Genomic DNA, 27,303 nt, shown 5'->3' on the forward strand with positions numbered 1-27,303 from the left:
TGTTGGCGCAGCCTAATCAGAGTCTCAGGAAGAGGCTGCGCTCTTTGCAGTCCAGGCCAACAGATGGGAGAGGGTGTGAAGGATGCCATTAGCCACCCTTGGATCTGGGTGGTCGAGGAGGAGGTGGCGATCCACTATGCTCCTTGCCATGTCAAAGGGGCAGAAGTTCCTGGAGAGAGGAGTTCCAGGGGAGTGTGCCGCTTTGGCCAGGGAGTCTGCATCCTCGTTGCCCAGGACTCCGACATGGTCCAGGTCAGACGGATGCGGGTTCCCCTGGTGCAAACTGCGTCAAGTCGCCAAGACAGCCTGCGGGCGAAGGAGGGGGGGGGGGGCTCTTGAAGGCCTCTGGAGGAGCTGGAAGGCTCCTCCAGCTCCAGCCGAAAGTCAAATTTCTGCAGCCGCTGTGGATTCATGGTCCGAAATAACGCTAACAGTAGAACCGATTTATTCACTTTCGAGGGACGAACGCTGCGATGAAACAAAACAGGAAGATGTGGTTCTGAAGGTAGCATACGCTGATGTTAAGTGTGTGCCCATGTGAGCAGCGGTGAAGCTGCAACGGTTAGGCAGCAGGTCGTAACGTTGTGTGCCGTGCCAGAACAGACCGCTAAAGGTATAGGGGCGTTAGTCACACTTGTGACGCACGCGCTCTCAGAGCGACCAGATATACAGCAGATCCGGGAGACACTTGAGTGTATTGCTCGCAAACAAGAGTTCAAAATCGTGCCCTAGCCCGTCTGCGCTAACTCCGAGGAAGCAGTAAGGGTCAAGGAAGAGGAAAAGCGGGATCTGCATGTGAGAACGTGCTTTGAAGGCAATAATAAGCTAGCTGACAAGTATGAGGTGTTTAGCCAGCCTTTGCTGACACTGAGCGCAATGACAGCAGATGTAGGCGCAGGAAAGTTCGTGACAACTAAAACGCACTCGCTGCTAAATCAGCCAGAAAGAAACCAGCTACATGAAGGAAATGAGAGAGCCAATTTCAAAGAGCATCTTAAAATTCCCCACGAAGCTTTCTGAGAAAAACATGATTCCCCGGTGGAGTTTCAGGCAGATCCGGAAGTTGAAAAAGTTTGTGCAGCAGATCGTGAGCTAATAGGGACCACGGCAACGGTTTTGCAGCAGGTAGGGAACTCGGGTATTCGGATACTGCATCCGTCCCTGTAAGTCTAAACATAGAGCATAATAGCTCATTACCAGCAGAGCGGAAGCAAGCTGGTCAAGGTAATATTGAGAAAAGAATGCTTAAGTTCATGGTTTTTTTTTTAAATAAAATGTCGGCTGCCAGCTGTACAGGGAGCTAGTGCTACTTTAAATGCGATGTAAAACTGCATGTGATGAAGCCGATAACAGGCCTATCCTTACCGTGAATCTCAAAGAAGGCGAAAATGCAGACGCGATGGCCGCTGCAAACTTTGTAGAGCGCGGGGGGCTCGTGAGCTCCGTCGATTTTGACAAAAGCTACAGGGGAGATCCGATAGCGGCTGCAGCCTTTGCTACCGGCGCTGTGCCGGATAATTCAAAAATTTTGGCCTAGTTGTTTGCTCCAAGCTCAAAGAAACATGATGTGCTGTTTAGATATGTAGGCGGCTAGAACCTGTTTCTGCCTGTTTGGTGCATCGACCTGACATGGTGGATTCTGGAACGTGCAGATTGGTGTCCTAACCTTGTGTGTGCATATTGAACTCACCGCTATGTGCGTGCATGTGTGCGTGTTTGTGGAGTGCTTGAACAGCCGAACATACGTGTGTGTGTGTGTGTGTGTGTGTGCGTGCGTGCGTGCGTGCGTGCGTGCGTGTGTGTGTGTGTGTGTGTGTGTGTGTGTGTGCGTGCGCGCGCGCGCGCGCGCGTGTGTGTGTGTGTGTGTGTGTGTGTGTGTGTGTGTGTGTGTGTGTGTGTGTGTGTGTGTGTGTGTGTGTGTGTGTGTGTGTGTGTGTGTGTGTGTGTGTGTGTGTGTGTGTGTGTGTGTGTGTGTGCAATCTTGTTGTCCTGGGAAACTGTGGCTGAAATTTAATGTGACACTTACAGCAAGTGTACGCGTGGCACTCTAAGTTGGGATGCGTGAACACCGCTGAACTTTCCGTGGCGCCATTCAGTTTCTTGGTCACGAGGAATGCCGCGTCTGTGGAGCCACTTAGTCTCAGGGGGACGCCCGACAGGAACTCGGCGGCGGCGGCTGTATTGTGGTCACCGGGTAGCCAAAAAAGGGACCCGTCCCGTCCCCGTCTCCCCTTCTCGTAGCAGATGTATTCCTGTTTGCGCCGTCACGGGAATAACCTGTCTTGAAGAAGCTTAGACAGGTACAGTGGTTGACGTGTGTGCGGCGTCAAGGGTTGCCGAGACTTCGGGCAAACAGGAGATACGTCTGGGTAGGATCAAGTGACCGAGAAGCGCATTCTTCCTTTGACGACTGTCTTTTTTCTGTAAAGAACCGAACGCCTTGACTGATCGTTTCTTCGGCATACGCTTGTCTCGAATGTAAGTGTGCGAAAGAGAAAACAGTTGCCGAGGGTATGAATTTAGTAACTTCTGTGCGGTGGGAAATGGTAGTGGTGTATTTGCTGTTTGTGTGTTTGATTGCAACCCCTCCTTTCCCAAATGTGATGCTGGTTGAGGGAATTGCAAAGTTTTTGCTTTCCTTTCTCCGACCATATTTTAGTTGATATTCTTTCCCTATTCTGTGATTAGTTGGCGGAAACCTTATTTTCCTTTCCATAACCACTGATTGGTTAGGAGAGTCATTTGTTATCTTATTGGTTGCTGGCCCCGCTAAGGGCGGAGACAGAGGGCTTAAAACTTAGCGCTGTGGGTTGAACCGGGGCTGAATTCGTGTGATCAACGGCAGACATGTTGCAAACAGTTTTCTCCTTGCTCGTTTCTTCTTGTTTTACTTAAGTTGTAAATAAAAAGTTTACCTTCTCCTTTTTTCGAGTAACGTGACCGTTTGCAAGTTGGAACCACCGGGTCATCAAGAAAGTCAGATTTCATCATCAACAAGACGTTTCCACTCATTGCCGCCTGAAGGGGAAACTCACTCGAGCCAGGGTCGCAAATGGTTCCACAAGAGATAAAGCACAGCCATCTCGGTAGTAAGCGGAGTGCGGCCCTTCGGCGTCGCTCTGGTCGCTACGGCTGCTCACAACTGCTTACGGCGTGCAGCCGTGACGATCTCTTACTCGCATCATACGGTGTGTTGGCTCATTTAAACAAAACCAGCCATAATCTCAGTTCAGGAACACCGCAAAACACCAAGCTGCCGGACAGCGTTTGCATGTCATCTACTTCGACATCGCGCTTTCGCATTCCTCCAATGCGGGTTACTGCAGTGACCTCAACTTGGTATTCGATCTTAACAGCGTACTTAATTCGTGCAACGACTGGCTATGTCCCTCACTCCTAATAAATGTAAACTGTTATCCTTCTCTAGGCGTCACAGCCCACATCGCTTCCCGTATTTCTTTGCTAACGCCTCGATTGAATTAGTATCATCTTATAGGTACCTAGGAGTCACCTCGTCTTATGATTTATCTTGACGCACCCATATTGGCAGCATCATTTCAGTATCGAATAAAACACTCCGTTTCCTTTAGCGCCTTCCCCGCCGTGCCCCTCACACGTATGATTACTCGCATATAAATCACTTATGAGAGCAAAATCAGAATATGGGGGGGCCTCTGTCATATCGATCCCGCCCCAAGTATACTTAATTAATCTATTAGAAGCAGTCCAAAATCGTGCTACTCGATTCACCCACTTTTCTCACCAAAAAGCAGCGCGCTTACACGGGAAAAAGAAGACACGCACAAACAGTGCGCTGACTTACGACTGCAGTATTATTGCATTGCTCGCAATAAAATACCGGAAAAGAAAACAAATGAAAAAAAAACCCAAAGTAAGGAGAGGAAGATATCCTTGTGTCGCATCATGTCGTCATGGTTATTCAAGATGTTCAATCTCTTTTCTTGTCAATGACATCGATGGTGTTTTAACGCATGACGCGCCTTTCCTATCTATGATGAATGCTTTATACAGCTCGCGCTTGTGCTGGTGATTATACCGCCTCAAAATCAGGCTTCGTCCAAGGTTAGGTGTGCAATGACAGACAGAGAGGTGTTTTACCAGCGTGTTGCCGTATCCGTGTGGATGTTATCGGCGTGCTCTGGTAAACGGTCGTTTATGCAGCGTCCAATTTGACCCACATAAGATTCACCGCATGACAGCGGGATCTCATAGATTACCTCCGTGATCCATAGTATATAAAGGCAGCGCAAAACGGGACAAGGGAAAAAGAAAGACGCACACAACACACAACGTTCTTTGTTTCTTGTCCCGTTTTCGCCTACCCTCACATACTATGGATCACCCTTACTGACTCGCCCAAGTTTCGACCCTTGTGAATTACCTCCGTGTCGAAGGTGGTGCAAATTTTTTCATGATTCTTACTGCACCGCGCTGGTTTTGGGGCATCTTCTTTCGTCCTTCTGAAAAGAAAATTCAGCTTTATGGGTGCACTTAGGATTAAATTCACTCCAGCACGCTCTACTTTGTTCTTCAACGAGTGGCTGATCTCGTGCAGATACGGCATTACACCCATCTTCTCTCTTTTGTTGTGGCTTCTTCGGGAGGCTAGATTGGCTTGAAGCCGACCCCTAAAATGAGGTCATCCGGGAAGCCCGCTTCGCGTAGACGTTTCAGCTGGGATTCCATACTAGCTTGTCGAAGGTGATGGCACGATCTTTTGAGGGCATTCTTCAAGGCGCCCAAAGCTATTGCTCGTTTGACAAGCTTCGTATGCAAGGAAGACTATGATAAAAGGCATTTCTTGGACCTCGGAGCATAGCACTAGCAGAGATCGTCCTCACTAGAACAGCCGCAGGTCAAGGTACTGAAATTGGCCTTCGTCAGGCAGTTCTTTCGTCAGTTCAAATTCTCCCAAATTTCCAGAAAAGACCTAGAAAAGTACCTCCACGTCTTTGCCTGGGTACTGATCCGACTGTTTGTAGACTTTGTTGTTAAGCAACGCTTATATTAACCGACGATCAGCCTTTTCAAGCAGAAGATCGGTGAGTAGAGGTGCGACACAGGAGCCTGTGCACACACCCTGCCTCTGTACGAATAGTTCCTCATTGAAACTGATAAATGTCGACCTTAGGTAGAAGGCCATAACTTCGACGAACTTCTCTGTGCTGATTCCGCCTTGTCAAGCCGAGGCTCGATGCAGAACTTTGGTCCTAACTCGAGGACCCGAGTCGCTTGAGCCGGCACTTGATTGTTGCCAAAAGCGTGAACTGTCGGCTTGGAACGGGTTTCGCTTTCTTGCTTGGGAATAGAGCCCGTCCCAGGCAGACAGTTCACGCTTTTGGCAACACGCAAGTGCCGGTTCAAGCGACTCGGGTCCTGGAGTTTGGACCAAAGTTCTGCGTCGATTCTCGGCTTCACAAGGTCGAGGTTCTCTCCTTTGTTAGAAGGAGTGCGGTTAAAGCGCACGTTGAAGAGGTGAGTGGATGCATCAGTTAGGACGTCGATATTTTATAAAGGGCACCAAAAAAGAGAACCTTGGTACGCTTTGATGATGTGGCAATTGTCCTTGCGAGAGTTGAACCTTCGACTTCTGGTGCAGACAAAGAAGGAGGATTTGTTGTTTTGCCTTCGTCAACATTTGGCGAGAAGGCACGTGAAGCCGTCTTGAAGAACTGCCGTAAGCTCAACAAGGTCAAGCCGCAAGCTGTAAAGAAGCCCAGCAACTTTGTGATGCCTTCAAGCTATCAAAACTGGGTACAGCAGTGAAGAAAAGCAAAGGGCTGTGCCTAAGTGCGTTCCTCACGATGAGGACACATAAGTACAACTGGCCTCTTAGAGTGATCGTGTCAGAAAAAGGCACCTGGTAGCCCTCCATGGCAAGTTTCTGCAAGACTCACTGTCTTTGTTAGCTGTAGAAGACCCGTTCCATGTCAAGAAGGCTGGAAAAGTATCTGCTTTCCTTTATGGCTCATGCCCGAAAGGAGTGAGCTTTTTTTTTCCATTGATGTAAAATATCTTTAGTACTCACTACTGCACCCCTCTCTGTTTGTTGTAGTAAGAGAAGGCATTGAAGCAATGGGTACTGTGCGACTTCAGAACGCTTGCGGAATCAGCACAGAGAAGTTCCTCGAAGCTATGGCCTTCTACATAAAGTCGACGGTTATCTGTTTCAATGATGCACTGTTCGTACAGAGGCAGGGCGTGTGCATTGGCTCCTGTGTTGCACCTCTATTCAGCAATCTTCTGCTTGCAAAGGCTGATTGTCGACTAAAACGTAATAACAGTTTCCCGTTTTGTCGACGACTTCCTCGTCGCCTACAAAAAGTTGGATCAGGACCCAGGCAAGGACGTGAAGGCACTTTTCAATGTCTGTTCCGAAAATTTGGGAGAATTTCAAATGACGAAAAACATCAGTACCTTCACCTACGGTTAATCGCGAGAGCCATCTGCGCCGGTGCTATGCTACGAGGTCAAAGAAATGCCTTTTGCCATAATCTTATTCGCGTGCGAAGCTTGTCAAACAAGCAATACCTTTGGGAGCCTTGAAGAATGCCCTAAAAAAATCGTGCCATCATTGTCAACAAGCTGGCATAATACCCGGGCTTCTCGGATGCCCTTATTTAAGGGATCGGTTTCAAGCTCCTAAACGATCTCGGCCAATCTAGCCTTCCGAAGAAGCCACGGAAAGAAAGAGAGAAGATGGCTGTTATGCCCTATCTACACGGGATCAGCCACTTGTTGCAGAAGATAGTAGGGCGTGCTGGAGTGAATTTAATCCTAACTGCACCCAGAAAGCTCAATTTGCTTTGCAGAATGGTGAACGAAGATGCTCCGAAACCAGCGCCTTGCAGTAAGAAGCGTGAAAAAATGTTCACCACCTTTGACACGAAGGTAATCTGCGGGATCCCGCTGTCTTGCGGTGCATCTTATTTGGTCAAAGTGAACGCTGCATAAACAACCGTTTACGAGAACACGCCGATAACATCCGCACGGGATACGGCAACACGCTGGCAAAACACGTCTCTGCCTGCCATTGCACACCTAACCTTGGACAAAGCCTGATTTTTAGGCGGTATAATCACCACCACAAGCGCGAGCTGTATCTAGCGTTCATCATATACAGGAAAGGCGCGTCATGCGTTAAAACACCATCGATGGCATTGACCAGAAAAGAGATTGAACATCTTGAATAACCATGAAGACATGATGCGACACAAGGATATCTTCTCCTTACTTTGGGTTTTCCTTTTTGTTTGTTTTGTTTTCCGGTATTTATTGCGAGCAATGCAATAATCCTGCAGTCGTAAGTCAGCGCTGTGTTCGTGCGTGTCCTCTTTCTTTGTCCCGTGTAAGCGCACTGTTTTCCGGTGAGATCATGTACCGAGTGGCCCGGCAACTACCCTTAGTGCATCCACTCTTCATACTCATATGACGTCAGCGTTTCTTCCTTGAAATCAATATCTGGACTACCGCCTCTTTCGTTCCATCGTCGCACTGCAAGTCTCACAGTTTATCACAAAGTATTTCGCTCTTCACTCCATCGGTCACCGTATATCACAGCTGCAGCACGCATATCTCACCGCACCAGTCATCCCCTACAAGTCGCCCGTCCGCCATCGCATGCTGCTACTTTTCCTATTTTATTCTTTTCAGCGGCAACGGACTGGAACGGGACAGCCCGTGACATCGTCAACATCGCCTTTAACAGCGTTAGCTCTTAGTCATCACGGTTCCGATTTCTTGGGGTCTGCTACCACAGCGCCTCCTCTACTGGCTACCACCCCCTCCCTTCGGCGTGAAATTTTCTAAATCGAGGATACAAGATGGCGGCCCGCATAGTAAATCGGTATAGCAGCCCAAATGGTTATTGATTGGTGATGTCATTAGTATATCGAATTGGAGATTGATTGGTGATATCACTGATTTTATGACGACATAGTTATCTAGTCGCGCGACTATGGTTAAACGCTCATAACTCAGTAATTAATGAGGTCATCTTGAACGAATTAGATATTTGGAATGGCCTAGATGAGCAGCAAGCGTTAGACACCAATATTAAGAAATGAAGTAAATATTTATTTATAGTTAGACTTACACTCATTGCGTATAATTAAGTAATAGATGACGTGATTATCGCACTAATGGCATATTCCTAACGGGCTCATGAGTACAAGTTAGACTCCAGTATCACCTAATTAGGTTAATATTTAGTTATGATCAGGCTTAAGATGGCGGCCGTGACGTCAGCACTCGGCAGCTCACAGTTTCATATCTCATGACAACCGGGAATCTACCGCCTTGAGGTAAGGAAAATGCCCCTCCAAAGAGTCGAAAAACTTTTTCAGCCCGAATTGGTCAAAAATATCTTACCTCGCGGTGATAAGCGTCCGCTCGCCGCGATCGAGGTATGGTAATACATCGCATGGACGATAGATTGCGCTTCGAAACAGCTAACGCTCGTTACTCCAACGTCTTCCAGATGGTGGCGGCATATTTTGTCCTCTACTTTTCAAGAACATGTAACCGATCACCTTAAGTGCTAGATAATATTTACTGTGTGTTTGCTGATATCATTAAAATCCCACCATTTATGCAATACCCTGGAAAAAGAAGGGCTTTAAGGTAATAAAGTGCACTGAACTGAAGCAGCTCGCTGGTACGCCTCGTACGCATCGCTAAGGTGGCTCCCGTGTTGCTATTTTGGCTTGGCTCAAAAGGTTCATCACCAGCAAATTAAGATGGTGGCACTCAGGCATCGAAACTAGTAAAATACTCTAGTAAATGTGATGCAGCTTGGTGGCTTCGGTGTGTTCCTAGCACGCCATGAATTTTTTGACCAATTTTGCGAACCTCAACGCTACTGCCGTCTCGACAGGTACAGGCGTTATATTGCGGCAGAAATGCAAGCCTAGAATTCTAAAGTGAAAATCTCAATCACAGTGGCTCACCGGCGTTGGTGCGGGAAACTAGGGCATTAAAAGGGCCGCTGTGGCCTTCTTGCAATGCAATGCAACCGCACTGCGCTTCCCTCATACAGTTAATTCGGGCAACGCATGCTGATAAGAAGCACAGTACGGAGACAGGAGTAGACGACAGAAAAAGTGAGGGCATGTCGAACTCGAAGACCGCGGGGACTGGCTATTAAGTGCGTGCTCTATAAACAACCATTACTTGTAACTGTGATGTGTAGCATATTGCCGCCAATATTTGCAGTGTTTGTTCGTTTTTCAAATCTGCCGCGACACCACCTTATCGCTTTGTTTGCGACGCAAGACGCGACTAGATTTATCTCGATTGATCGCAGCCAGGCAAAGCTGATTCTACGTTGTTCCGGAATGTTCTAGTAACTTTGCGCCCTTTATCTCGAATGTTCGCTATCAGCTTTAAATTGAGCACGGCCGACAGCGGCGGGCATTCTGTTCGACGACCGCCGAGCACGCTTGTCGCTTCGCCGCCGCCGAGTGATTCAGTCCATTTTGGGTGCAAGTCAGCCCAATAAACAGTTCTTTTAGAAGATCCTTTCGTCCGTCTTCATCGCTGCTTCGACTGCCGTCACCACTACGTGACATCTAGTGGAGGTGCTGGGTAGCCTTCCATGTTCCGGACGCCCCCTTCAAGTTGTGAAGCCAGCCCTGAGCGCTTCGCACCGGAGGACGAGCCAGCAGCTCAGCGAGCCAGCCGACGTCTCCGGGGAGAGGAGCCTGAGTTCGGGAAACTGCCGGACCGCACAAGACAGCGAAAAGACGCGGCTACGAGCACCGCAATCTCGCCGAAGATGTCGACACCGATCATACTGCAGCAGCCGCGGGTGCCGCCAACTTTCAATGGATCCCTAGGCGAAGACCCTGAAGAATGGTTGGATCAATTTGAGCGCGTGGCGTCATTCAACAAGTGGGATAATGCGGCAAAGATTGGACACGTTTTTTTCTCATTGGATGGCTCCGCACGCACGTGGTACGAAAACTACGAGTCGTCCCTTACGACATGGGAGCTATTCAAGAGAGAACTATTGAAGGTATTCACCAGTGTCGTGAGGAAAGAAAGAGCCGAACGACTCCTCGAGTCCAGGATCCAGCTTCCGAATGAGCCCGTCCGCAGTTACGTCGAGGAGATGAAGCGCCTATTTCGCCGCGCCGATCCCGGGATGACCGAGGAAAGGAAAGTTCAGTTTTTAATGCGCGGCGTAAAAGAACAACTCTTTGCAAGCCTCGTCCGCCAGCCGCCAAAAACAGTCGAAGAGTTTATGCAAGAAGCCTGCACGATTGAGAATACCCTCGACGTTCGAGCTCGGCAGTACAATCGCCCTTCCTCTGCCTGTGCAATCCGTTCGAACACGCCGGCCACCACCAGCGACAGCTTGCGGGAAGTTATCCGCGAAATCGTCCGAGAGGAGCTACGCCGATTACTGCCATCTTCCCCACAGCCACAAGCAGCGACTCTGATGGATGTGGTACGGGAAGAAGTGCAACAGGCACTTGGCACCCCGACGGCCACAGAACCCCAGGCCATGACCTACGCCGCTGCAGTAAGTACTGCTCAGCCCCAGCGACAACCCCCACGTCCTCCCCGAGATGAGCCAATCGTTCCACAGCGCCGCCTCCCAGCCCCCGCCCGCCCAGCCTATGACCGACGCTCAAGCCCCAGGAAATGCGACGCCTGGAGGACTTCCGACAACCGGCCGTTGTGCTTCCATTGCGGTGAGGCCGGCCATATTCTTCGTCACTGCCCGTACCGACGTATCGGTCTTCGAGGATTTGCCGTTAACGCCCCACGACCACGCTTCGGACAACGTCCGCACGAAATCGACGAGTGCCTGCGTCGAGAAGAGTACACGCCGAACCGCTTTTCGCGCCCACCATCGCCGATATGCTCGCTATGTATGTCGATGCCGGACATAAAACCTGGGATGTCATCCTGCCTTACGTCGCCTTCGCCTACAACACCGCAGTGCAGGAGACCACCCAGATGACGCCTTTTAGGCTCGTCCATGGCAGGGATGCCACGACCACGCTAGACGCCATGCTGCCCAACGTTACAGAAGAAGAGAACGTCGACTTTGCCGCCTACCTTCAACGCGCAGAAGAAGCTCGAAGGCTTGCCCGATTACGGATCAAAGATCAGCAGCGGTCCGACGCCAGACGCTACAACCTACGAAGACGCAACGCGGAATACAAGCCAGGAGACCAAGCCTGGGTGTGGACGCCAATTCGCCGCCGTGGATTGAGTGAAAAGCTTTTGCGCCGCTATTTCGGCCCGTACAAGGTTCTTCGTCGGCTGGGTGAACTGGATTATGAAGTCATCCCTGACGCAATGACTGCATCCCAGCGACGCCGCGTACGACCAGAAGTTGTCCATGTAGTCCGTCTGAAGCCGTATTATGCTCGCTAAAGGCCGCTGCATTTCCACGCTCTATTTTCGCAAGATCCGTTTTTTTCCCTTACTAGTCGCATTATTTGTTTTAATGCATCGGGTCGATGCTTCTTTGAGAGGGGAGTAATGCCGCCAATATTTGCAGTGTTTGTTCATTCTTCAAATCTGCCGCGACACCACCTTATCGCTTTGTTTGCGACGCAAGACGCGACTAGATATATCTCGATTGATCGCAGCCAGGCAAAGCTGATTCTACGTTGTTCCGGAATGTTCTAGTAACTTTGCGCCCTTTATCTCGAATGTTCGCTATCAGCTTTAAATTGAGCACGGCCGACAGCGTTGGGCATTCTGTTCGACGACCGCCGAGCACGCTTGTCGCTTCTCCGCCGCCGAGTGATTCAGTCCATTTTGGGTGCAAGTCAGCCCAATAAACAGTTCTTTTAGAAGATCCTTTCGTCCGTCTTCATCGCTGCTTCGACTGCCGTCACCACTACGTGACAATATGTAGGTTCACATGTCCGTAATATGTTTATAGTCGTGTCTTATGGCGAAAGCAGTACAACTCTGGAGAGCAGAACGGATGTCAGCGCTTTGGTGTCCGTCTTTTCTTTGGCCCTGTCTGAAAGTTGCGCTGTTTTTCTTACCTGTCATGGATCACCAACTAGCCAGATCAGCCATGATTGCGTCTATATAAGGCGAACGCCAGCGTCACATGCTCGTGTTTCCCGCGATATTCTAGATATAAACGCTGTTTGCGGCAGTAGTAAATTAGTTTTTTTGGAGAAAGGAAATGGCGCAGTATCCATTTCACTTCTCGGCGGAAACCTGAACCGCGCCGTAAACGAAGGGATAAAGGAGAGAGTCTGAGAAGAAAGGAAGACAGAGGTGCCATAGTGGAGGGCTTCGGAAAAATTTAGACCACCTGGAGACCTTTGACACGCACTGACATCGCACAGCACGCGGGCGCTTTAAGCGTTTTGCCTGCTTAAAACGCCGCCGCCGCGGTCGGGTTCGAACCTGAGTACTCCGAATCAGTAGCCTAGCGCCCTAATCACTGAGTCACCGCGGCGAGTGCGGCAATAACACTGTTTTGTTTTACTGCAGCTGTCCAAAATCGGAAGAAACTTCATTGAAATGGACCTCAACTGGCTAATCGAGACGACTACTGGGCTGCGGGAATTCATTGACCCAGAGGAGCTTTCGATGAACGCGGCGATGGGCATGTATATTCAGGTGAGGCTTAATGCCATTGATTTCAGCAGCGTTTGCTTGGGGGCTATAATTGGGTCATATTTCTTCCAGGGGAATTTAGTTTTAGCGAGACATATAAATGGGACAAGACAGGCGGTAACTCTCAACTCTTTATTCGGAAACAACGCGCGTACACCTATATACTTATAAAGTCATTCCTGATATCATAATCTCCACAATCTTACACTCGTGTCGCCAAGAATTGTTGTTTTGTATTTCAATCACACCTAAGTGTTGCGAACACAACTATGAGCTTTTTCTTATGATAAAAAATGCTTCGAGTAGTTCGCGTGCCACACTATCATGACTTCTGCCTTTGAGGTTTATGATGGTAAACTTTCGCGTCATTAGCGCTTGCGGGACGTGCGGGGATCGATCACCAATGCCGCCGGCTACCCACCGCTGATACAATGGGTACAAGCTTCCCTGGGGCTGGGGCTCGCCTTAAACAGGGTGAGATGCTTTATAAATGGCTCTTTGACACAACCTTCAGCAAACGAAGATACCTTATGCCATGGCGCTCAGTAGCCGCAGATGCCCTTGCGCCATAAAAATATATATCTTCATCCTCATGCTGGTAAACATTGGGTTGCATTTACAATTTTTGTAATGTTTCGGCAGACGTAGGTTTGCATCGTCTAGCAGTGACAGCTCGTGCTGCCGTGTCTTGTCATTCACACATCTGCTTGTTTTTCCAATGTATGCCATACCAAATGACAGAGACAGTTCATACACAGCGCCGCTAGCACACTTCACATTCGGGTTGGCATGGGGCTTCCCACATCCAACATTTTTCTCTCTTTCATCCATTATGCGGGAGCACAAGTTCGCAATTTTCAGGGGAGTGAGAAAACAAGCGAGGCTTTATGTATGTTCGCAACTTTTTGTCAATTGTCGGACATACGCTGAATATGTGGCTTACTGTCGGTGTCGCTTCATTTTTCTTTTTCCGTTCACTTTCTGCAGCAATGTCTCAGCGACTGAGGTGATTACATGCTGAGGATACCCTGCTTTTCTTAGCCTGTTAATATGCTTAGAGAAACAATGCTCAGTCATATGAACGAAGGACTTATTTTGTGCCGAATCAAGGCATAGATTTGCTATTGCTCTCTTTACTGTTTTTGAGTGCGCAGAATCAAATAGGAGTTGTTCCTGTTTTTATTGTGGGTTATACATCTAGCAGGTATGTTTGTTTTAAACTGTCAGTTTAACGTCTAGAAGCTCTAAACTGTGGTCGACTAGGAGTTCATGGTTGAAAACTTGGCTTTTTCCATACTGACTAAACATGTTTAAAACAAGTTCCACCTTGTTCAGGTAGGTCAAAGCTGGTTGCTCTTTTAGTGACACCACGTAGTCGTCAGCGGAAGTAGAGATTCTCAGAACATATTCTTCGTTACAGGTATTATTAATGTCATGATCTATGGAAGCGAGGAAGATGTTAGTGAGAGCAGGTGCCACACACGAACATATCCAGATGCCTTGTCGCTATATATGCAGGTCGTTCTGAAAGGAGACGAGCGTGGCACTGAGATAAAATGGGAGGATGCACATGAAGTTTTGCCCAAAAATTCCGGCTTTTTTTTGAAAGGCAATGACATTGCTAGATTCAATTTTAGCTTTGACTGCCATGAGCAGTTGTTTGTGCGGGATCAAGTAGAACAAATTTTCGACATCTGTGGAAAACGCGTAGCCAATGTCTCTGCTTTGCTTCAAGAAGGTAATAACGTTCAAAGAGTTCTTCGTGGCGAACGGGTCATCACAGAATAAGGGGTCAACTGCTTTAGAAGATAGCGGCTCAGCTGAAGCTCCCACGTGTCCCTCTGTCTCACGTTACACCGAAGAGGCACCTTGGGCTAATGTGTTTTGTCTGCGAAAAACACCGTGAGGCTGCTTCTCCCGCTGTCCAAGAAGAATGCGAGCGCTCCGGCGACTGGCATCGGGAACGACGGAGTTCTTCTGGCGAAGGATGCTAACGCATCTGCTACATTTTTCATTCATTTCATTTCATTTATTTACTTTAATGTTCCGTTTCGGGGTATTACCGAAAGGGTGGGGTAATCAAAAGCTATGTTACATTTTGTCACGATGATACAGGAATTTCAATGTTGACGTTGAAGGATGATGGGCAGGCGATAGCAGCAACGGAGTGGGAGTGGCCGTTCTAGCTTGACGCGGCTCGGGGAAAGAAGGAGGCGGACAAGATTGCGGTACAGGCACGTGGACGAGTAACTTGAAAGGGGTGACTAGTGCGATGGGATATGCACGGCGGAGGAGCGCAGATGTATGGTTCCTGGCCGAGTGAGCTGGAATAAAATTTATGAAAAAGAGACAGGGCTGCGATGCGACGATGGCAAGAAAGACTTCATAATTTGTACTGTGATTTCAGGGATGACACACTCACTTCGAATGAATATTCCCAAGCAGCACAAGTAATTGGTCCAGCATTGGAACTGCATTAGCAAAGCTGGTCCTACAAAGGACCAGGATGGGACCGATCTGTTGGAATATTGGGCCGATGACCTGTGCTGCTTGGGTTAGGAGTGAATCAAACGGACGGCGCGATTTTGGACGGCTTCAAATGCATCGATTGATATAGGTTGGGGCTCCAAATGCGGGATGCATATTCGAATCTTGTCCTCGCCTATGAATTATAAGCGAGTAATTTTACCTCTTTTGCTACGTGACGTAAATGGCGTTTCAGAAATCCTAGGGTTTTGTTTGCAGGTGAAGTAACGTTATTTACATGCTCAGGCCAAGACTTACAATGATACTTAAGTATTTATATGAATGGATGTACTATATTGGAGACTGTTAGTAATTTTGTAAGGAAACTAAAACGGGCTATGTCTGCAGGGAATCGAAATGAGTCTGCATTTGTTAGGGTTAATTGTCATTATCCAATCATCGCACCCTTTTTCAACGCAGTTAAGATCATCCTGAAGGGCTATTTGACCAGAAATATTAGGTATTCAGTGGTAGACAACGCAGTTCTGGGCAAATAAACGAATATTGTATGTTCTGGCAAGTCATTTATATATATCAGGAAAACGAGGGGACCTAGGACCGAGCCCTGAGGGATGCCTGAAATTAAAGGGTAAGGATGACTGGCTGTTAATAGCAACTGACAAGAAATGACACGTTCAATACATTTTAAGATGTTAGGGTGCAAGTTCAGCTCGGAAAGTTTTAATAACACACATCGATTGGAAACTTTGTCGAATGCTTTAGCAAGATCTAAAAAAAATGTCGCCGGTCTGGATAATCAAGTCGAGATTTATGTGCCGATCGTGAAGAAAGACTGCTAATTTTGTGTTACAGGAATAATTCTTGCGTAACGCATGTTGTGCGAAATGAAAAAAATTGTTAGCATCCAGGAACTGCATGATTTCAGAGTAGATGATATGCTCCATGATTTGACATGGTACACTAGTGAGCGAGATAGGACGATCATGGTGAATTTTTGTTACCAGAGTTGTAGACTGGCACGACGTTTCCCTTGCTCCAATCATAAAGTATGGTGCCTGTGGAGAGCGATTGAGCAAATAGTATAGATAAATGTTCGGCAGAAACGTGCTTTGTGTTCTTTAAAAGCTTAAAATTTATTTCATCAGTGCCTGCTGAAGATGAACGCTTAATTTTGTCTATTCGAAAGAACATTCCATTAGCAGAAACAATAGTTACAGGCATAGTGTGTGGAATGGTAGTTGGCAGAATAGGTAAGCGCGTATAAGACTCGCTGGTGAAAACAGAGGAGAAAGCAATTGAAAAGATATTAGCACATTCAGTACCACTGAATAGCTCTCTTGATTCTTTAGAGAGGTTAACTGAACGCGTATTATTAGGGTTTTTAATTTGCCAAAACTTTGTTGTGGTATTTCTGAGGATTCTCTACAAGTCGTCGTGATAAAATCATCGCTAAGAGATTTCTGATTGCTGACAAATGCGAGCTATCAGCGGCGCAGTATTTTCCCTATGAACATGTACAAAGATCGCTTTTAGCTAAGGGAAATAGGCATTTATTTTTATTTTCAAATTTTTCAGTGATTTCCTCAACCATGGCTGGTTTCGACTATCAAAGAAAGTATTATTCGGGATGAATTTATTTGCCAGCGAGTTGTGCTTTTGCTTAAGTTTCAACCAGTTCTTGAGGATAGATAGGCTTTGAAAAGCTGCTTTAAAAGATGGAAAAAAGGTGTGGAGCTCCCTGTTCATTGCTTCATAGTTTCCCTTATCATACAGATAGACTGTCTTTCCCGGAATTTGGCACGTAATAGGAATAACAATAAAGACTGTGTGCATGACTTTATGGGATAATTGCATGCAAGTGAGTAATGGAGGAGAAACTTTCAGGATGGCTCGTTAATACTAAATGTAAAATATTTGCAGCCTCTTCCACAACACGCGTGAGTCCTAGTACAAGTTGGCTGAGGATAAATTTCGAAGAGATGTCAAGAAATTCTCTTGTTTCAGCTCAATTATCTATGAAGTGGACCAAGTTATGCAAGTTACTAGTTGGATGAGTAAAATCCCCGAAAAGGAGAATGTGAGCATTTGGGTACTGCAAAGTTAATTTAGATAAGGCTGCGTTCAGCTGGCGACAGAAAGGGGGGTATTGTGTGGTGACCTCTAGAAGTCACCCAGCAGCACTAAATGTAATGAAGCTCGACAGGCATGAAATGGGCAGCCCATGCGTTTTGTGCCAGCACTGCACCCTTAGGGAACCAACCATGCAAGTTTACTGCAAGAAGCCGTCAGCCCTCGCTGCCCATGCCGGACCCGCATGGGCCCGCCATCTTGTGCTAGTGGGGTGATCACCATTCGCTCTGTTGGCTGCGAACCTCAAAGATCCCTCGGGACGACTTGCACGCTGCAGCCTTCGCCTTCAACAATTTGATGTCACCATCGTCTACAAGCTCGGTACAAAGCAGAGTGATGCCGACTGCCTGTCTCGTGCTCCAACCGAGGACAGCCGAGCTGACCCCGACGACGATTCTCTTTTTCTTGGCGACATATCCACGTCCATTCTCATTCAACGCCTAAGAGACCACAGTGAACTACCGCCCCTCATTGAGTATCTGTAAGGAAGCGCTCAGTCTCCCCCGCGAATCTTCTCGCGCGCACTGTCGTCGTTATGTTTACGCGACGTCGTCCTGTATAAGAAAAAAAAAAAGCCCGACGGAAGCTGTCTATCCACTCGTCGTGCCTACGGCCCTTCGCGACGAAGTCCTGCTGCCGTGCCATGATGACCCATCTTCTGGTCGCCTGGGTTTTTGCCGAACTTTGGCACGAATACGGCAAAAGTACTTCTGGTCCGGGGTTGCTGTAGTTGTGAAGCGTTACGTCATAACTTGCCGAGAGTGTCAGTCACAAGACGCCGCTGACTAAGCCAGCTGGACTACTGCAGCTTATTCATTCCTCACAAGTCCGCTTCCACCAAGCCGGCATGGACTTTGATTCAATTCAATTCAATTTATTTTCAATGTTTACATTGTGAAGATCGAGGGGATAATTCACATTTTGTCTTATGTCCTTATTATTTCTTTCAGCCAGCCTAAAATTATACATTTCAGACATTTTTACGGCATTGAACTCGCGGAATAAATCGCATGTATTTATGTCATAACTGAAGTTTACTATTGCATGCAGAGCCTTCTTCTGTAGAACGTAAATGTTATTTTTTATTGGTACCTGTAGTTGTTTCTTGAACTAAGTGCGCATAGTTTACTTGGGACATATAGAGTGAATTGAACAAGAGAAGGTCAACTTTGCATGCAAGTAAGTGACGATGCGGCAGCTACTGCTGCCGGATTCTTGGCAGCAGTAGCGCCGTGTCGAAAAGGGTTGATGCTGCGAATTGCGAGTTGTTCTGCGAATTTCAGGAATTTTCATCGGAGTGCTGCGGAGCACCAAGGCAAGCTTTGGATTTCTGCCGAGGGCGCCACCGAACCGAGAATGCCCGTCCATCAGCTACAGTGACGTGATAGAAACACTGACACGTGTGAAGCCAGCACCGACCGAAGCGACACCCGGCACCGCCCACTACGTATACAAAAAGAGCACCGAAGGCCTCGTTCTACCATCTTTGGCAGCAGTAGCGGCGTGTCGACAAGGGCTGATTGTCTGTTCTGCGAATTTCAGGAATTTTCATCGGAGCGCTGCGGAGCACCAAGGCAAGCTTTGGATTTCTGCCGATGACGTCACCGAACCGAGAATGCCCGACCATCAGCTACAGTGACGTGATAGAAACACTGACACGTGTGAAGCCAGCACCGACCGAAGCGACACCCGGCACCGCCCACTACGTATACAAAAAGGGCACCGGAGGCCTCGTTCTACCATTCTTGGCAGCAGTAGCGGCGTGTCGACAAGGGCTGATTGTCTGTTCTGCGAATTTCAGGAATTTTCATCGGAGCGCTGCGGAACACCAAGGCGAGCTTTGCATTTCTGCCGAGGGCGTCACCAAACCGAGAATGCCCGACCATCAGCTACAGTGACGTGATAGAAACACTGACACGTGTGAAGCCAGCACCGACCGAAGCGACACCCGGCACCGCCCACTACGTATACAAAAAGAGCACCGAAGGCCTCGTTCTACCATCTTTGGCAGCAGTAGCGGCGTATCGACAAGGGCTGATTGTTCTGCGAATTTCAGGAATTTTCATCGGAGCGCTGCGGAACACCAAGGCAAGCTTTGTATTTCTGCCGAGGGCGTCACCGAACCGAGAATGCCCGACCATCAGCTACAGTGACGTGATAGAAACATTGACACGTGCGAAGCCAGCACCGACCGAAGCGGCACCCGGCACCGCCCACTACGTATACAAAGAGAGCACCGGAGGCCTCGTTCTATTATTCTTGGCAGCAGTAGCGGCGTGTCGACAAGGGCTGATTGTCTGTTCTTTGAATTTCAGGAATTTTCATCGGAGCGCTGCGGAACACCAAGGCAAGCTTTGGATTTCTGCCGAGGGCGTCACCGAACCGAGAATGCCCGACCATCAGCTACAGTGACGTGATAGAAACACTGACACGTGTGAAGCCAGCACCGACCGAAGCGACACCCGGCACCGCCCACTACGTATACAAAAAGAGCACCGGAGGCCTCCTTCTACCATTCTTGGCAGCAGTAGCGGCGTGTCGACAAGGGCTGATTGTCTGTTCTGCGAATTTCAGGAATTTTCATCGGAGCGCTGCGGAACACCAAGGCAAGCTTTGGATTTCTGCCGAGGGCGTCACCGAACCGAGAATGCCCGACCATCAGCTACAGTGACGTGATAGAAACACTGACACGTGTGAAGCCAGCACCGACCGAAGCGACACCCGGCACCGCCCACTACGTATACAAAAAGAGCACCGGAGGCCTCGTTCTACCATTCTTGGCAGCAGTAGCGGCGTGTCGACAAGGGCTGATTGTCTGTTCTGCGAATTTCAGGAATTTTCATCGGAGCGCTGCGGAACACCAAGGCAAGCTTTGGATTTCTGCCGAGGGCGTCACCGAACCGAGAATGCCCGACCATCAGCTACATTGACGTGATAGAAACACTGACACGTGTGAAGCCAGCACCGACCGAGGCGACACCCGGCACCGCCCACTACGTATACAAAAAGAGCACCGGAGGCCTCCTTCTACCATTCTTGGCAGCAGTAGCGGCGTGTCGACAAGGGCTGATTGTCTGTTCTGCGAATTTCAGGAATTTTCATCGGAGCGCTGCGGAACACCAAGGCAAGCTTTGGATTTCTGCCGAGGGCGTCACCGAACCGAGAATGCCCGACCATCAGCTACAGTGACGTGATAGAAACACTGACACGTGTGAAGCCAGCACCGACCGAAGCGACACCCGGCACCGCCCACTACGTATACAAAAAGAGCACCGGAGGCCTCCTTCTACCATTCTTGGCAGCAGTAGCGGCGTGTCGACAAGGGCTGATTGTCTGTTCTGCGAATTTCAGGAATTTTCATCGGAGCGCTGCGGAACACCAAGGCAAGCTTTGGATTTCTGCCGAGGGCGTCACCGAACCGAGAATGCCCGACCATCAGCTACATTGACGTGATAGAAACACTGACACGTGTGAAGCCAGCACCGACCGAAGCGACACCCGGCACCGCCCACTACGTATACAAAAAGAGCACCGGAGGCCTCCTTCTACCATTCTTGGCAGCAGTAGCGGCGTGTCGACAAGGGCTGATTGTCTGTTCTGCGAATTTCAGGAATTTTCATCGGAGCGCTGCGGAACACCAAGGCAAGCTTTGGATTTCTGCCGAGGGCGTCACCGAACCGAGAATGCCCGACCATCAGCTACATTGACGTGATAGAAACACTGACACGTGTGAAGCCAGCACCGACCGAAGCGACACCCGGCACCGCCCACTACGTATACAAAAAGAGCACCGGAGGCCTCCTTCTACCATTCTTGGCAGCAGTAGCGGCGTGTCGACAAGGGCTGATTGTCTGTTCTGCGAATTTCAGGAATTTTCATCGGAGCGCTGCGGAACACCAAGGCAAGCTTTGGATTTCTGCCGAGGGCGTCACCGAACCGAGAATGCCCGACCATCAGCTACATTGACGTGATAGAAACACTGACACGTGTGAAGCCAGCACCGACCGAAGCGACACCCGGCACCGCCCACTACGTATACAAAAAGAGCACCGGAGGCCTCCTTCTACCATTCTTGGCAGCAGTAGCGGCGTGTCGACAAGGGCTGATTGTCTGTTCTGCGAATTTCAGGGATTTTCATCGGAGCGCTGCGGAACACCAAGGCAAGCTTTGGATTTCTGCCGAGGGCGTCACCGAACCGAGAATGCCCGACCATCAGCTACAGTGACGTGATAGAAACACTGACACGTGTGAAGCCAGCACCGACCGAAGCGACACCCGGCACCGCCCACTACGTATACAAAAAGAGCACCGGAGGCCTCCTTCTACCATTCTTGGCAGCAGTAGCGGCGTGTCGACAAGGGCTGATTGTCTGTTCTGCGAATTTCAGGAATTTTCATCGGAGCGCTGCGGAACACCAAGGCAAGCTTTGGATTTCTGCCGAGGGCGTCACCGAACCGAGAATGCCCGACCATCAGCTACAGTGACGTGATAGAAACACTGACACGTGTGAAGCCAGCACCGACCGAAGCGACACCCGGCACCGCCCACTACGTATACAAAAAGAGAACCGGAGGCCTCGTTCTACCATTCTTGGCAGCAGTAGCGGCGTGTCGACAAGGGCTGATTGTCTGTTCTGCGAATTTCAGGAATTTTCATCGGAGCGCTGCGGAACACCAAGGCGAGCTTTGCATTTCTGCCGAGGGCGTCACCAAACCGAGAATGCCCGACCATCAGCTACAGTGACGTGATAGAAACACTGACACGTGTGAAGCCAGCACCGACCGAAGCGACACCCGGCACCGCCCACTACGTATACAAAAAGAGCACCGAAGGCCTCGTTCTACCATCTTTGGCAGCAGTAGCGGCGTATCGACAAGGGCTGATTGTTCTGCGAATTTCAGGAATTTTCATCGGAGCGCTGCGGAACACCAAGGCAAGCTTTGTATTTCTGCCGAGGGCGTCACCGAACCGAGAATGCCCGACCATCAGCTACAGTGACGTGATAGAAACATTGACACGTGCGAAGCCAGCACCGACCGAAGCGGCACCCGGCACCGCCCACTACGTATACAAAGAGAGCACCGGAGGCCTCGTTCTATTATTCTTGGCAGCAGTAGCGGCGTGTCGACAAGGGCTGATTGTCTGTTCTTTGAATTTCAGGAATTTTCATCGGAGCGCTGCGGAACACCAAGGCAAGCTTTGGATTTCTGCCGAGAGCGTCACCGAACCGAGAATGCCCGACCATCAGCTACAGTGACGTGATAGAAACACTGACACGTGTGAAGCCAGCACCGACCGAAGCGACACCCGGCACCGCCCACTACGTATACAAAAAGAGCACCGGAGGCCTCCTTCTACCATTCTTGGCAGCAGTAGCGGCGTGTCGACAAGGGCTGATTGTCTGTTCTGCGAATTTCAGGAATTTTCATCGGAGCGCTGCGGAACACCAAGGCAAGCTTTGGATTTCTGCCGAGGGCGTCACCGAACCGAGAATGCCCGACCATCAGCTACAGTGACGTGATAGAAACACTGACACGTGTGAAGCCAGCACCGACCGAAGCGACACCCGGCACCGCCCACTACGTATACAAAAAGAGCACCGGAGGCCTCGTTCTACCATTCTTGGCAGCAGTAGCGGCGTGTCGACAAGGGCTGATTGTCTGTTCTGCGAATTTCAGGAATTTTCATCGGAGCGCTGCGGAACACCAAGGCAAGCTTTGGATTTCTGCCGAGGGCGTCACCGAACCGAGAATGCCCGACCATCAGCTACATTGACGTGATAGAAACACTGACACGTGTGAAGCCAGCACCGACCGAAGCGACACCCGGCACCGCCCACTACGTATACAAAAAGAGCACCGGAGGCCTCCTTCTACCATTCTTGGCAGCAGTAGCGGCGTGTCGACAAGGGCTGATTGTCTGTTCTGCGAATTTCAGGAATTTTCATCGGAGCGCTGCGGAACACCAAGGCAAGCTTTGGATTTCTGCCGAGGGCGTCACCGAACCGAGAATGCCCGACCATCAGCTACAGTGACGTGATAGAAACACTGACACGTGTGAAGCCAGCACCGACCGAAGCGACACCCGGCACCGCCCACTACGTATACAAAAAGAGCACCGGAGGCCTCCTTCTACCATTCTTGGCAGCAGTAGCGGCGTGTCGACAAGGGCTGATTGTCTGTTCTGCGAATTTCAGGAATTTTCATCGGAGCGCTGCGGAACACCAAGGCAAGCTTTGGATTTCTGCCGAGGGCGTCACCGAACCGAGAATGCCCGACCATCAGCTACATTGACGTGATAGAAACACTGACACGTGTGAAGCCAGCACCGACCGAAGCGACACCCGGCACCGCCCACTACGTATACAAAAAGAGCACCGGAGGCCTCCTTCTACCATTCTTGGCAGCAGTAGCGGCGTGTCGACAAGGGCTGATTGTCTGTTCTGCGAATTTCAGGAATTTTCATCGGAGCGCTGCGGAACACCAAGGCAAGCTTTGGATTTCTGCCGAGGGCGTCACCGAACCGAGAATGCCCGACCATCAGCTACATTGACGTGATAGAAACACTGACACGTGTGAAGCCAGCACCGACCGAAGCGACACCCGGCACCGCCCACTACGTATACAAAAAGAGCACCGGAGGCCTCCTTCTACCATTCTTGGCAGCAGTAGCGGCGTGTCGACAAGGGCTGATTGTCTGTTCTGCGAATTTCAGGAATTTTCATCGGAGCGCTGCGGAACACCAAGGCAAGCTTTGGATTTCTGCCGAGGGCGTCACCGAACCGAGAATGCCCGACCATCAGCTACATTGACGTGATAGAAACACTGACACGTGTGAAGCCAGCACCGACCGAAGCGACACCCGGCACCGCCCACTACGTATACAAAAAGAGCACCGGAGGCCTCCTTCTACCATTCTTGGCAGCAATAGCGGCGTGTCGACAAGGGCTGATTGTCTGTTCTGCGAATTTCAGGGATTTTCATCGGAGCGCTGCGGAACACCAAGGCAAGCTTTGGATTTCTGCCGAGGGCGTCACCGAACCGAGAATGCCCGACCATCAGCTACAGTGACGTGATAGAAACACTGACACGTGTGAAGCCAGCACCGACCGAAGCGACACCCGGCACCGCCCACTACGTATACAAAAAGAGCACCGGAGGCCTCCTTCTACCATTCTTGGCAGCAGTAGCGGCGTGTCGACAAGGGCTGATTGTCTGTTCTGCGAATTTCAGGAATTTTCATCGGAGCGCTGCGGAACACCAAGGCAAGCTTTGGATTTCTGCCGAGGGCGTCACCGAACCGAGAATGCCCGACCATCAGCTACAGTGACGTGATAGAAACACTGACACGTGTGAAGCCAGCACCGACCGAAGCGACACCCGGCACCGCCCACTACGTATACAAAAAGAGAACCGGAGGCCTCGTTCTACCATTCTTGGCAGCAGTAGCGGCGTGTCGACAAGGGCTGATTGTCTGTTCTGCGAATTTCAGGAATTTTCATCGGAGCGCTGCGGAACACCAAGGCAAGCTTTGGATTTCTGCCGAGGGCGTCACCGAACCGAGAATGCCCGACCATCAGCTACAGTGACGTGATAGAAACACTGACACGTGTGAAGCCAGCACCGACCGAAGCGACACCCGGCACCGCCCACTACGTATACAAAAAGAGCACCGGAGGCCTCCTTCTACCATTCTTGGCAGCAGTAGCGGCGTGTCGACAAGGGCTGATTGTCTGTTCTGCGAATTTCAGGAATTTTCATCGGAGCGCTGCGGAACACCAAGGCAAGCTTTGGATTTCTGCCGAGGGCGTCACCGAACCGAGAATGCCCGACCATCAGCTACATTGACGTGATAGAAACACTGACACGTGTGAAGCCAGCACCGACCGAAGCGACACCCGGCACCGCCCACTACGTATACAAAAGGATCACCGGAGGCCTCGTTCTACCATTCCTTGCAGCAGTAGCGGCGTGTCGACAAGGGCTGATTGTCTGTTCTGCGAATTGCTGGTTAGTTCGAATCGAGTTTTGATAAGATTTACTTACTTACCCCTATTACTGCCGCTGCTTCTGCAGCCATCAGTGTTTATATTCTCATTAGATTGTTTTCTTTTCTTTTCTCGTGGTGACGTTTTTACAGATAGGCCACTTTCGGAGGGCGATGATTGCCTTGCTTGTGATGAGAGTTGTGGCGATGGTCTGGTGTGTGGGGAGTGCTCTTGCACTTACCACTATTGTAACTGCTCTGAGATAGCAGAATCCACCTCCAAATCAAAGGGGGAATTGTGGCGGAAAGCCTGGCGCTGCCAAACATGTAAGGCTGCGAAGACGAGGGGCAGCCAAAGCAGCAAAACAAAAAAAGGACAAGATTGAGACATTGCGCTTCTGCGTCGAAGTATTAATGGAAAACTAGAGAGCCTCATGTCACTGAAGGACACTGTAGCAAACATTGAGCAAGCAGTACAAGTGATGTCTGATAAATATGACGAAGTCCTTGCGCACATGAGCAAATGGGACAAGGAGATAACTGAGCTAAAAAAACGAGTTGTGATTGAATCTCAAGACCGCGGATCAGAAAAAGGGCAGATAATGAAAAAACTAAACGATCTCGAATGGCGAAGTCGAAAAATAAATCTAGAGTTCCATGGCATTTCAGTCAGTGATAAGGAAGACTTGCTGTCAAAAGTGATTGAAATGGCAGCAGAGCTTGACCTTCCAGACTTAACAAAGGAAGACGTTGTTACTCTGGACAGGCTTCGAGCATCGAAAGATAGGATACCAGGCATCATTTTACGTTTTGCAAGAAATGCTTTGAAGGATCAGTTTCTAAGCAACAAAGCAGAACTCGATCAGTCGAAGAAACGTTGACCAAAGAAAAGTTGACCAAAAGAACAGGGCTTTTGCTTGAGCCAACAAATAAGTTGGCTAAAGACCGAAATTTTAAATATGCCTTTCATAGGAACGGGAAGGTTATTGTCCGCCAGAAAGATGGAACAACAGCCCATCACGTGAGTCGAAAGGAGGACCTAGCGCATATTGCATAGGCTCTTTATCTTTCTTTATGAGCCTGCAGTGAGTGTCATTACCATGTCAGAAAATGATTAAATTGCACCATCGAACTTTCGAGCAGTCTGTGGAGTGGAGTATGCAAATGCTTTCAAACTGTTTTATCTCAATGCCCAGTGAGCACGAAAAAAAAACGCCCAATTTGAAATACTGTTTAATAGGCTTGATTTTGCTTTTGATGAAGTTTTGATGAAGACCTGGTATAATGATGAAGCCAATGCTCTAAAATTAGTCATACAACACTTATTTGTTAAACCGAACCACCTCTCAGGGAGGAGGAGTGTCCTTGATGGTGAACAATTGCCTTGTTTGTGACCAAGTGGCAAATTTTACTTGCTTGCAAGAAGATGATGAAGTTTTGTTTGGTAGTAAAAAATATTTAATATGCGTTGTATATCGTCCGCCAACTCGGAATGTGGAATACTTTTTGTATTTCTAGAATCTTTGCTGATATTTTCAAATGAAAATAAGCTACGTGTAATCATTGGCGGTGATTTCAACGTTAATATGCTTAAGGATTTGCCTATAAAACGGGAACTTGAACAATTAATAAACGTTTACGGATGTAAGAATTGTATTAAGGTACCAAGAAGAATGACTCCCACGTCCTCCACTTTGCTTGTCATATTTATAACCAACTTGCATGGAACTAATATAAAGGCCGGAAAAATGTGTACACATGTAAGTGACCACTTTGGCATATATATGTGTTTAGAGAAGTGTACTATGAGCAACAAGAAACCTGCACCGCAATATCTACAGGATTTTTCAGAAACTGCTATGGGCATGTTTAAACTGGAAACTTCGTGTCTTGATTAATATAATTAATATATTTTTGTTGTGGTTAACGAGACAGAGGCTGAAGGGGCTTTTAATATATTTTTGCTTCTATTTTTAGAAATATACAATCGGTGTTTCCCTATTAAGATAATTTTGAAGTCAAAGAAGATACGTAAGCCGTGGGTGACAAGGGAACTTCTACGACAGATGAAAACAAGGG

At 49.0% G+C, this 27,303-nt stretch overlaps 1 protein-coding gene across 1 annotated transcript in view; it reads left to right on the forward strand.

Annotated features, from left to right (window-relative positions):
- The window catches only part of LOC144127733 (transient receptor potential cation channel subfamily M member-like 2), a 547,241-nt gene that overhangs the window by 369,068 nt on the left and 150,870 nt on the right, over positions 1–27,303 (forward strand). The window contains exon 10 of the mRNA XM_077660634.1: positions 12,496–12,624. Within this exon, the coding sequence (XP_077516760.1) occupies positions 12,496–12,624 (129 nt within the window). The remainder of the gene's footprint in view (positions 1–12,495; positions 12,625–27,303) is intronic.

The sequence above is a fragment of the Amblyomma americanum genome, chromosome 4 (assembly GCF_052857255.1).
Source record: "Amblyomma americanum isolate KBUSLIRL-KWMA chromosome 4, ASM5285725v1, whole genome shotgun sequence".
Classification (NCBI taxonomy): Eukaryota; Metazoa; Arthropoda; class Arachnida; order Ixodida; family Ixodidae; genus Amblyomma; species Amblyomma americanum.